General features: G+C 39.0%; 1 protein-coding gene across 1 annotated transcript in view; it reads left to right on the top strand.

Annotated features, from left to right (window-relative positions):
- TMEM131 (transmembrane protein 131) overlaps positions 1 to 11,049 on the top strand; it is a 98,607-nt gene extending 87,558 nt beyond the window's left edge. Inside the window, exons 32-41 of the mRNA XM_089508413.1 lie at positions 310 to 485; positions 1,567 to 1,691; positions 2,241 to 2,362; positions 2,512 to 2,670; positions 3,914 to 4,073; positions 4,843 to 4,964; positions 5,045 to 5,141; positions 6,010 to 6,107; positions 8,687 to 8,850; positions 10,133 to 11,049. Of these exons, the coding sequence (XP_089364539.1) occupies positions 310 to 485; positions 1,567 to 1,691; positions 2,241 to 2,362; positions 2,512 to 2,670; positions 3,914 to 4,073; positions 4,843 to 4,964; positions 5,045 to 5,141; positions 6,010 to 6,107; positions 8,687 to 8,850; positions 10,133 to 10,423 (1,514 nt within the window). The 3' untranslated portion in view covers positions 10,424 to 11,049. The remainder of the gene's footprint in view (positions 1 to 309; positions 486 to 1,566; positions 1,692 to 2,240; positions 2,363 to 2,511; positions 2,671 to 3,913; positions 4,074 to 4,842; positions 4,965 to 5,044; positions 5,142 to 6,009; positions 6,108 to 8,686; positions 8,851 to 10,132) is intronic.
- The last annotated feature ends 1,384 nt before the right edge of the window (positions 11,050 to 12,433 follow it).

The following is a 12,433-nucleotide window of genomic DNA, read 5'->3' as shown; positions in this document are numbered from 1 at the left end:
ATGAAATCCTTTAGACTTCTTAGATTTGATAACACAGCTATGAGAATACTATGAGTCATGAAAGTGCCACTAAAACAAACTGAATCTTGTTTAAAGAGATGTAGCTGATCTGAGATACAATACATCTGACATTTTATTGTGTTAATTTCATTGAAATGTACCAGTAAAAGTCCTATCTTTTTTAGCATAGTAGATTATGTTCCAAGTACATTTGGTCTGATGAAAATCACAATGATGAAAGACTGCTGCTTACTAAAGCTATCACAGATTGTAGCTGTTGTTAAATAGAAGTTGCCTTTATTACCTCAGGGAAAGGAAAACCATTTCAGCGGAAAGCCAAGCCTCAGAAGAAACGGGAAGAAAAAGAGCGAAGAGGAAAGGGAAAGCAACATGAGGATGAATTAAAAGATTCTCTAGCAGATGATGATAGTTCTTCAACTACTACAGAAACTTCCAACCCAGACACAGAAACACTTCTGAAAGAGGTACTGAATTGCTAAAGGGAAACAGAGAGAATGAAGAAGGCAGGATTTTGCCCATCTGGTATTTCCATTAGATCCTGAAAACAACTGTCAACATTGCTAACCTTTTTATATAGTATTCTAATGCTGTATCTATTATTCAGTAATCAGAGTCTCTCCTACCAGGATGAATTAATTAAATAATACTGGTTGGGTGGTTTTTGTTTGTTTGTTTGTTTTTACATCATTGGTTTAAGGAAGGGCTGTGCTGAATAGCATTCATGGTATTGCCTGGCTGCAGGTATATAGCAAAACCAGAGAATGATGTCTACCTAATAACTCCATGCCTGACATTTGCCATAATATTTAGTAAAATATTTAGGTGCAACGTTTTTGGGCTCAGAAATTGTCCCCATCTTGCAATGGTCATTTAAAAGTCAGTGACAAAAACAATTTAAAATTCAAATAGCAGCAGCAGGAAAACCATTGCAGTGGAATGTTAAAATACATTAAACAAAACAGATATTACTAGAGAGTCAATCAACATAGAAGAAGCCAAGTACGCACCTTCAGGCAGAGAATTCCAGTAATTGGGATAGGAAGGTCTTGTCTCACAGTCTCTGGGTGGCACAGATAAGTAATCCACAAAGTTGGGTAGAAGAAACTTCATTTCTTTTACAACTCAAAGCATAATGAATTATAATTTTGAAATCATGTAAAAGTAATGCATACCTGTTTATGAATATTAAAGTCATATTTGTCATAGAGATGAGCATGGGGAATAGGGAGGAGGCTAGTTTGTAATGGCAATTGTTAACAGTGTTTCTCTTTTTTTAAAAAAAACTTATTTTAGATGTCCGCCTATTTACAGTGGACTTTTCTCATCCATGGGGCCTTCATTCCAAGGGTCCTGCAGATGGGGGAAAATATGGACAGTTATACCCCATGTTATTCATTGGGCAGCAAAGTGCGCAAATCCGCATCAGCACATATGTGTGCACATGCCACATTGAATAAGGGGTGTGGCGAGATGTCCATGAATCACTAGCCTGCTGATGTGGCGGACCCACTGTAGTTAACATTTTTTTTAATTGGGTTCTTGCAGGAGACAGAAAAGCAAAAGGGAAAACAGCCAATACCAGAAAAACAGGATAGCGAAATACATGTAAAGCAGAAAAGCAAAAAACTACCAGTACTCAAGAAAGAAATCCCAACAGATGTGAAAACTAGGTAAGTATAGAACAGTGGTAGAACTATCCAAACTACATTGCTTTCCTAACTAGATATTGAAATTAAGTGCCCTGTCATTCAGAACTGTGTCATTAAGCCTGTGTCATTAAGCCTGAGTGCCATTTTTCTCAGGGAATTGTGCTACAGCAAGTTATTTCTTCTGTTTTATTAGCTGCCTTGTATCCCATCCCAGGAGGGAAGTGGGATATAAATCCAAATAAATAAATAAAACTTTATTAAGATTTTGGGAAAGGAAATGACAGTACATGGACTCAGTAAAAAAGATGGCTAATACAAATTAAGAGAAGGAAAATTTGTCATTATGGAGAATTTTACACAGCTTCCTTTTGTAGGTAGCGTATTAGATAAATATATTCAAGAACGTTGTTCACCATTTAGTTGTTCGAATGTTTAATTAAAGTAAAAGTATTAAGATCAGAGAAAGCTATTTATTTACCATGCATTTTATGTTTGCAATTTATCTTTTAATAGTCGAACTCTTTAAGAAGGCTAACTGTGTATCTTCTGCATGCGTTACTTTTGTTTTAGCTCCTTTGAGATGTCATGTCCTTCGTCACTGGAAATTAAGCAACATAAAAGTTTTTCTTCCAAGCTATCTTCCCAGCATACATTCACAAATGGATTCAAACCAAGAAACCCCCAGAAAAAGGGTATGTTTTCTAGATCTGATACTGACTGCTAAGCATCTCTGAAACTTTAGTTTTCATAGCTTTTCCCCATTGGCCATAATTCCAAAGCTGACAAGCTCCAGACTCACTAACTGAAAACTGATCTTTCATCCTTCTCTTTGTCTTGATAGGTTTAAACACAAAACTTATGGACAACAGACCACCATCATTAGCAAAGTTTTTTTCCAGTAGCTGTGGTCAAGAATTAGGCAATACCAGCAGCTCAGAAGGAGAAAAAGACTCTCCACCACCAGAGTGGGACTCAGTGCCAATTCACAAAGCAGGCAGCTGTAAGTACTTTAATATTGCTTGTAGGTAGTGAATAAAAATCCAGATTCTGTGGCAAAAAAAAAACCCATTTTTAGTGCCCAATTCTTGCTGCTCAGCTGCAGAACAACACAGGATTGCTTCAGGACTTTATGACATTAAGAGCTATTTGGTGATGGAGAACACTGCCTCAGTGTGGTAGAGACTCTTTCTTTAGCGGTTTTAAACAGAGGATGGATGACCATCTCTTGGCAGTGCTTTGGTGTCTTCTAGTTCTGTGGTTCTATAATTTCTAGGATTCTTAGCACAAAGGCACAGCTGAGGTTTTGACTGGATGTTCTATCTCTTCCTCCAGTATCCTCTCACTCCCATAAATTCTCCTTTGGAGACTGCTCCTGAGAAAGTCTTAGTTGATGCATCCACACTTCTTTCTTGAGGGTGGGAAGAAAGGAGTGGCTAGTCTAGAAAGGCCTATGGCTTAGGTATTCATGGGTTCTTTCGTTATTCTAACATGCAGTTTTAACCCCAAACCCATTTTTATTCTCTCCTTAACCAGTCTTATTAATTAGACAGGAAGGGAAGTAATATCTGAAAAAAGAAGTGGGACCTTTTCTTAGTGGAGAGGCCACAGACATCTTTAGTAAGATAACCTAAGCTGCCTGAAAGCAGTCCCTTCTCCAAAACAAACAAACCTTCAGCGATCTCACAAACTTGTCCTGCCAGGAGGCTTGGTAAGGAGGATGGGTGTATGAGAATTTAAGATTACTTTTGAAGGTTAGACATGCAAGAGCTGTACAGCTTCATCTAGCTTGTCTTGTATAGGCTGTCCCCTTAGTGGGCATTTTCTGGCCCTCAGACCCACTACAGGTCAGATACTTTTTTTAGCCTCAGAATGTCCCTAGATGCCCTGTAGGGGGATGAAGGACATTTCACCATGTTCCCCTCCTCTAGCCATTTTATGCTCCAGAAGGGCATTTTTTGAAACTGTAAATTACTTCTAGTCACTTTCTGTTTGGGGCGGGAAAGGCCTCTCTTGGGTCTAAGATGGCCCAGGAGGATCTAAAACATGGCAAAAAAGCCCACACAGCCCATAAGGAGATTTGGGGACAAAATTCTTTTGTGCTAGAGGCAGGCTGTGTGCCTCCTCCAAAGTTTCTTTCTGAGACCAAAACAATTCTGTGTTTCGTCTGTGGGAGATTTAAATAATAACAGTATAAATCTTTTCTTGATAAATTAATCTGATAAATACCCTGTTATGATTTGCAGCTACTGACAACCTTTATAAGCTGTCTCTGCAAACAATCAATGCAGATGCTTTTCTGAAGCAACGACAGAGCTCACCACCTCCTGCCTCTCCATCTCCACCCCCTGCATCATTGACCTTTGTGCCACGAAGTACTTATAGCAGTATTGTGAACAACTGCAAGTAAGTTCATATAGTTACTATATAACCCAGCTAAATGTGTGGAGACACAATCACTATAAAATACCATTTCAACAGGTTACATTTTCAGTTCCACCTTTAAAAAGAACCATATGCCTCGCCAAACAAGACTTCACATTCTGTTCATTAAGTTCCAAGGAGGGCTTTGATACTGTAGAGGAAGGAGGGAAATGCTAATCCCCACAGCAGGGGACGTAAAGTAAAGCATGCACATGCATTTGTCCCTAACAAGATGCCAGCCAAAGTCTTTTGGGAGATCCCCAAGGTAGACTTTTAGGTAGAATTTCTATATAGATTTGAAATGAAAATACAGTAAGATTTAGTTCTATTTGAGAGGACAATCATGAACAAACTTGCTCCTGTTTTCTTAAGAGAAGCCATTCTTGTTCAGTATGCATGTCTAAAGCTGATATTAGTGAATCAAAATCATGGATGTTTTCCGGTTCAAAAGAATATAAAGAATAAGAAGCTCGCACACTTCCTAAAGCAATATCTCAGTTATCCTTCTGACCATACCTCAGTACTAGCTTTACCTTAAAAGTGGTCTGGGAAAATGAGATAAAGAGAGATGCCTAGGTTAGGTACTGATCTTCTCTTGATGAAAGAAGATAATCTTTTGGGAGATAGTACAAGGTCAGAAGGATTGGATCATTGCCTTGAAGTGTCCAAATATCAGTATGTAAGTTATGGTGATAGATTCAAATATAGTTGAGCTGTGAATGATCATCATCTCTTTCTTTCACATTTATAGTGAACCAAAAAGCAAATTGCTGAGTGGTGTCAAACATAAGGTGGCAAAGGCAGCCTCTCTCCCTGGCAGGAATGGAAATCCTACTTTTGCTGCTGTAGCTGCAGGTTATGACAAGAGCCCAGGTAACATACAGATCTGGAAAAGTTCTTAGTATGGAATTGCAATGCTGGCTTGGTTTGCTGATTTAAACCTCTTGTTGCAGGTGGTAGCGGCCTAGTAAAGCCTATTCCAGCTAAAACTGAGGTTTCTGGCTGTACGAATGTGTCAAACACGGCTGTTGACAGTGATGGCTCTGACAGGTACCTTGAATCACCCTTTCTAAAATAAAAGGCCAAGCAGTTAAGGGTATGACAACAGCAGATTTTCCTCCTGCACCTTGATTTTCTAATCATATAGACTGTGCCTGTAAAGTCCTATTTGTCATACATTTTACGAATCTTCATTTCAATAATTTACAACAGCCTTAAATTCACAAACCAGTGATAGCTTTATTGGCCAATTCAAATACACAAAATACATGTTGCAAGCTATCAAAGCTTCACCTTGTTTGAAGTCTCTAAATTCAGGGACAAGCTACTTAGGACTATATTGCTTGTTTGTATTTTGAATGACAGAATAAAAATAGTTTCCTCCTTACATAACACATTGGAAAATGGGATTCATAGATGCATTTCTCAGTTCTACAGGCAAGAATAAAATGTCTTACCAATTTAGAGACAGTTTTTTCAATCTGGCCATAGTTCTACTGGTGCATACCCATAAATAATAGATACTAGAATTCACCTGTACAGTGCGCCCACGCCATACGCGGCCTTGAGCATACACGCTCAAGCCGCGGCGCGCGCACAGGGCAGAAGGGGCAGCGCGTCCCATTCAATTGAATGGGCGCACACACCCATTGCGCCCCGCGCACGCCCGTGCCGCCGCGCACGAGCCCCATTGTTTCCAATGGGGCTCGAGCATAGGCGGAATTCACCTTACGCGGAGGGATCTGGAACGGATCCCCCGTGTAAGGCGAGGACGGACTGTATTACCACATGCAAAATTGGCATTGTGTTAGGATTATTATTTGCAGTACTGGATAATTATAGTCCATATACTGTTTGGTTGTGTCTGGGGTGTTTTTCACTTTCCTAATGAAATTATCTTCTTTCTTGCTATCCTTAGTTCTGGTTTGTGGAGTCCTATAAGCAATCCTAGCAGCCCAGACTTCACACCTCTCAACTCCTTTTCAGCATTTGGAAACTCTTTTAATCTAACCGGAGGTGAGTGATATGTTGTAATGTGTTTTACAGCCTGGAGGCAAGTGTGTGAAATGGGTGTGTTGGTTTAGTGGTTTGAAAAATAGAAAGTTACATAACCTAGTGGACTCTATCCAGCTGAGACAAAGAAATAAGTTGTGGTGGAGAATGAAGGAATGCATGTTCATTCTCTCTTAGGAACCAACTGCTTCTGCTAAACAGGCAGGAGGTTTAATTTTAAGAGCCATGAACCTATGTAATACTTGAGGAAATTGACAGCATTATCTGTGTACTGAATATGTACACATTGAATATGCCGTGTTTGGCTATATTATGAAATTGACAAGAGCCTTTTTCTCCATGGATAAACAAACAGACCTTTCCCTCTTGATTAGAAACTGACAAAAGAACTTGGATGTCTAGGGAGGAAACTGCCAAATCTGTCAGGCTTTCTGCCCAGAAGCAAAATGACACATGTTTCTGCCATGTTGTGGCAGAAATGATTTAGAGCTAGCTAGAACTTTGTGAAAAGGTTTCTGTAACATCCATTTTAATAACATAAAGCTTGCCTTTCAGAATCTTTCCTGGTATAAAATGACAAGTATAAAATGGACAGCAGAAAGAATCAGAGGAGTGGCCATAAGAATGAACAATGTCTGTATTGCTAAACTTAAGGAAAAATCCACATCCCACATCTGCTGTTAGTTGTGCAGTTTTATTTTCCCACAAGTGCAGACTTTTAAAGTTGTTTGCAGACATTGCCTCCAATCAAGGGGTCTACTCATTTTGGCTGACCATCGCAGCCAAGCCAGTATTCTTTGTAGCCAAACGCTTGCAGCTTTGATCATATCTACTTAGAAATAAAGCCTGTTGTATTAAATGGTGCTTTATCCAAGGTAAATGTACATATCTGGGAGTAAAACCTGTTGGAACTAATTTTTCTGCCAACATCTATTAAGTTCAGATTGTTGCTCCCTGTCATCATGCTATATCTGTATTTCAGGGTAGCAGCCTTCTGCTCTGCTTCCTCACTGCCAAGTTTGTATTTGGAAGTAGGCAAGGTCACTGCAATTGTGCTAGGGACTGAAGGGCCTTAAAATGTAGTAAAACATTTGAGACACCCCCTGTTCCCTCTTTCGAACTCTAGAGATAGAGATAGACAACAGAAGAAGTAAAATTTGGCTGCTACTGCTCTCCTCCCAAATTCTAGCTTTTCTAGGTCTAGGAGAAGTAGCCAAGACTTATTTGTGCCATGAGGAGTAGAAGCACACTTTGGTACTCAACCACCAACATCCTCCCACATTTAAGTTTTCCACTCAGATCTTAAGGAAGAGGCAAAGTTTTGTTTGAGTAACAGAGATACTTTTACTTTGTGAATTAGCTCCTGCTTTCTCTCCAGCTTAGAGATAGAGAGGTGAGCAAGGCTATTGCCAGCAGTTGCTTTGAGCATTGGAACCCTCCAAATCTCAAAGCAGTGAAGGATATTTTCCGTTCCTTCTCTCCAGTTCCAAACAAGGGAACAAGGGCATGTCTCATCTCTCAGCATGAAAAACAGGACAAGCACAGTTGTCACAGTCTGCCTTTAACAATCCTAAAATTAGAGGAATGAGAGTAGCAGGAACACACTAAGTGAAATTTGTCTTCTGAAAAAAATTCAGCAAACCCTTCTAGCTGAGATGACTAGTTCTCATGTCTAAAAAAAGAGATCTGATCACATTTCTGTACCACCTGTCAAAGTTCAGTGTCAGCTCCAACTATTACATCTTAAGAATTTAAAATCTTCTCTGTAAATTTTTTATCCTGCAGGACAAAAACAAACACATTTTATTGGAACAGCTAATGTTTAAAACATTAAAAGCTTTTAGGTCAAGGAATGTAAATGTTTAAAGCAAAATATAAAAGGCACAAGTTATCCAGTAGCTGCCAGTCCTTCACAAAAAGGTCATAGCAAAAATTGGATGATTACACTGGGAAGCTCTGTACAGCTCCTTCCAGCTTAGTTGTAGTAAATGAATTGCCATTTATTCCCAAGTGCTAACCAGTGTCTGTGGTATTTGTTGTATTTTGAGATGGCCCACGGACTAATCAATAAATGTTGTTGTTGTTGTTGTTGTTGTTGTCAGTGTCTGTGGAACTCATCTTAAACCATGTTTGACTAATACCCGGTTAAATATGTTCTATATATTAATTTTTCTGTCTCCTTTTGCATATGTCAGTGTAAAGCTGTTAATCTACTAAAAATCATGATACAGATTGAGTATCCCTTATTTGGAATTCTAAAATGCTCCAAAAATCATCCATATGGGTGAGTGAGATAGTAACATCTTTGCTTTCTGGTAGTTCATTGTACACAATCTTTGTATCATCACAAAATTATTAAAATATTGTCTATAAAATTACCTATATTGTTTAGACTTGGGTCGGATATCTCATTATGAATGTTTCAAAATCCAAAAAAGGAAGAAGAAGAAAAAAGAATCTGAAATCCAAAACATATTTGGTTCTAAGCATCTTGGATAAGGGATACTCACCCTGTATTGTTTACATACCTATCAAGACAGAATGTAGTATGAGTGTGTTTTATCCTTCCTTCTCCCGCATAGAAGTTTTCAGTAAACTTGGACTGTCATCACCTGCATATAGCCAGGATTCTCAGCAAAACTGGAGTGAGTTTACTAGTGTTCCTTCATCCATCTGGGACTCCTCAGCAACAGATCTTATGCCTCCCTGGCCCACAAGTTCAGGATCCCCAACTCATACAACTCCAGTAAGTGTATGTTTTTCTTATTTTGTATTAGAGTTTTTATATTAGAGTTGCTGTTGTTGTAGTTAAAGGATGGGCATGCACTAAAGATTGGATTTTTGGCACTTCGCAGCCCTTTGTGAGCTGCACCAATGGGAGTGGGTAGCAACAACCGGAAGTAATTTCCAAATACGAGAACTGATTGCTAGTCACTCCTTGACATCCCTTTTTTGCTATTTTGGGGTGCCGGGGATGGGGGGGCAAAGCCCATTGCCACACCTCCTAAGCCACCACCATTTTTGCCATGATTTTGCAAAAGATCTTGCCAGACCCCTCGCAACAACTGAAAGCACACATCTACAACCTTCTTCCCAGAACTGTCCCATACCACCTTTGTCATTCAGAGGGTTGTGTTTGGTAATGGCCATATGGGCACCAAGAAAGAGACAGTTGAAAACTCTCGGCCATTGGAGGGTTCATTTAGGAGGAAGTAGTGATTCAGGTACTCTCTGATCACAAATCTTGTTTAAAAGATCAAAACCTTAAAGAACCAGGGAAACTATGAAGTTTTCAGATATTAGAGTAATGTGCTTATTATAGCTAGTCCAACCCAGCATAGCTATCTTATTCTGAATCAGTTGAAGCTTTTAAAGGTAGCCTTATGTGCAGTTTTGAACTTCTAATGATACTAAACGATGGGTAATCATAACCATATCCCTTAATTCAAAGTGAGGGAACAGTTCAGGAAAGGTCCTGTAAGCCACAGTTGTCACTTGTTGATGGAGTAATTCTGTTGGACCCAGGAGCACCCCAAGCTGTAACTCTGACCTTGAAGGCAACTACAGTGCTGCCTGCTACTGGCTGGCCACCATTTCCATGATCACTTTCTCCCACCAACAATAATGCCAATTGGATAGCTTAGTGTACCTCATGTTGATGGCAGTCCTTTAAGCAGAATATTTATGTGTTTTTGCTTTAAAGCATGGTTTTTGACTTTGTAAATGTGTATGAGGAAATTTACCATAATCTGTGAGTTCCATCCGGTTCTCTTCCTATTTTAATAACAAGCTCTTCCTATTTTATTAACATCAATATAAAGTGAACTTAACATTTGGAAGGACCAGATTGTTTAACATAGCTTGCACTTTAGCAGGCAATCACAATAAAAGAATGAGTCCTATACCATGATTTCATGTTAATAATTTAATGTACAGTACTTAGTGGTACTTTTATCTGAAAGCTGATGAAACTCTTTTTTTCTTGTGTGTTACAATTTTTGTTTTTGTTTTTGTTTTGGATAATGCAGTCTATCCTTGGCAACCCAGGCAGCCTGTGGTCAACTACCACCACTCCATTCAGCAGTTCCATTTGGTCAAGTAATTTGAACAACACCCTTCCTTTCAACACTCCTGCTAACACGTTGCCAGGAATTGATCTTGGAAATGAAAATGCACGTCCACCACCTGCTACCACACCAGCAGTTAGCTGTCCAGAAGAGTTGGGACAAGCCTATAATCCGTGGTTAATTTGGAGTCCTGCAATTGGGAGAAGAAGCTCAGATCCTTGGCCTAATGTGCATTACCCACCTGAAAATTGAAATTAAGCAAAACAAAATGACAGTTGCCCAGATCTGATCATGGTAAATTCTGTAACATATCTGGAACATAATTTGCAAGCTGTTTGCTGCCATCCCTCCCCTTGCTCCTCTCCCTAAAACACCATTAAAATCTAGTCATATATTCATCCCTTGCTCCTATTAAAGTCTTGCAGTTATGGTAGTATGAAATTGCTGGTCATCCTGGGAAAGGTTTGGATTGTTAATCAGTGGCCAAAGCCTTTTAACATCTGTCCTTCAGGTTTTCTTAAAACCTGGTAACTTCCAAAAAACAGTTGTTGTTTTTTAGCTACCATACTTGATTTTTAATTCCAGACCCCAGTATTATGCTCTGAACCATAATTTTAAAGAGCACCTCGTGCAAAAAAAATGCAGAGTATTTTTTGAAAAATAAGGCTGTCTTTGTTAAAGACTCAACGAATGTAAAAACCTTAGGAGCAAAAATATAAGAGCATTCTGTTCAAACTATACATTTTATGTGCTGTTTGTAAATTTGTAAACCTGAATGCATTTTTAAGTTGAACTGAAATGTGCATAGCCAATTCCTTGTGCTTTTCTTACGAATACAACTTTGAGTTGTACTTGAAAATAAATAATGCTTTTTTTCATTCTTGTGTTGTTTTTTCCTGTGACTTTATATGACAAGTCAGAAGTGAAACATTGGACATCCTTTCTACCAAAGTTTGTATAAGTGCCAATTGACTTGGAAGTGATAATCACAGGGCCAACATTTTAACAGGCCACAGAGGCTTTTGTTCATGGAAAAGCTGCCTATCACAGGCACAATTGCCAAATAAGCAGTTGGACTGTAGTGAACTTCAGTCCTTCTGAAAGTCAGCTGCACAAGAAAACATTGTATAAAAATAGCCATGCCATGTAAACTTCTCTTAAATGGCAGCTACAGTGAATTTGCTGGCAGTAGACTGGATAACAGCTGCTACAAGCATGTCTATTTTGCTGCTGAGTCACTAAACAGAAGCTGCAGACCTATCCTCTCTCTTACATCCTCCACACAATAAACGCCTTTGGCTCTTTGCTGTGATATATTCTGCACAGGGTAGTGGTTACTTACGATAGGATAATATTTGAATACAATATCATAACTAGGAAATACAATTATTGATAGACTCCAAGATGAATGAATAGTTGATTAAAGTGAAGAAAAGGGGAGGGGTGGTAGCAGAAACCTTTGCAGTGGCAGTACCTGGCTGCTTCTTAGGACTGGTTTCAGTACATAATCGCCTACTAAATTTTCACTAGTCACCTACCTTAGCTGGAAGTTTTTTTAAAATTAAGTATTAATAAAACTAAGATGGGAAGCATTGCTATTACATATAAAGATTGTGAATTTGTCCAGGATGGAATACTAGTGACAAAATTTAATAAAGTATGAAATGATGCATTCTAGTCCTGATAATCACTTTAGGCCACCATAAAGTGTTACTTGACTTGCCTCATCATTGTGTGAAGGTTTCCATGCACTTTTAAACACCAGTGGGGTACAAACTGGCAGAACTGTCATGTGAAGACCAGCCTAAGTTCAGAAAAAGTCTGCATGGCAAATGGCTACAGTAAGTAGAACACAATGATGATGTGGATATGTATTGGGAGAAGAACTATCCATATGACATATGGGAGCTTCTAGGATGTAATTATTAATAAGAATTCAATACCTAATTAATAGGATGGTGCTTAGGATCAATCCACACACATTTTGTGTTATCCTTGTACAGCCCAGAAACAAACAACAGTCACTTCATCTTTCCAGCCTTCTTGTTGGTTCTCCATCCCTCTCTAGCAGTTTTTTCTCTCCTGCCTTCATCTGGAACAGATCTAAAACATACTGTCTGGAGCCAGTCTCCAGTGCGATAGAATTGAATGCAGAAATGAAACCTTGCCATTTCAAACAGCCACATCAAGTTGGTGCATGGAGGACCACACTGAGGAAACTTGCAGTTGCTCTCTGGACCTTTCAGAAGCACCCAAATGTAC

This window comes from Sceloporus occidentalis, unplaced genomic scaffold (assembly GCF_023333645.1).
Source record: "Sceloporus occidentalis isolate IW3139 unplaced genomic scaffold, rSceOcc1.0.p SCAF_2, whole genome shotgun sequence".
In the NCBI taxonomy this organism is placed as follows: domain Eukaryota; kingdom Metazoa; phylum Chordata; class Lepidosauria; order Squamata; family Phrynosomatidae; genus Sceloporus; species Sceloporus occidentalis.
This window is presented reverse-complemented; position numbering and strand designations above follow the sequence as displayed.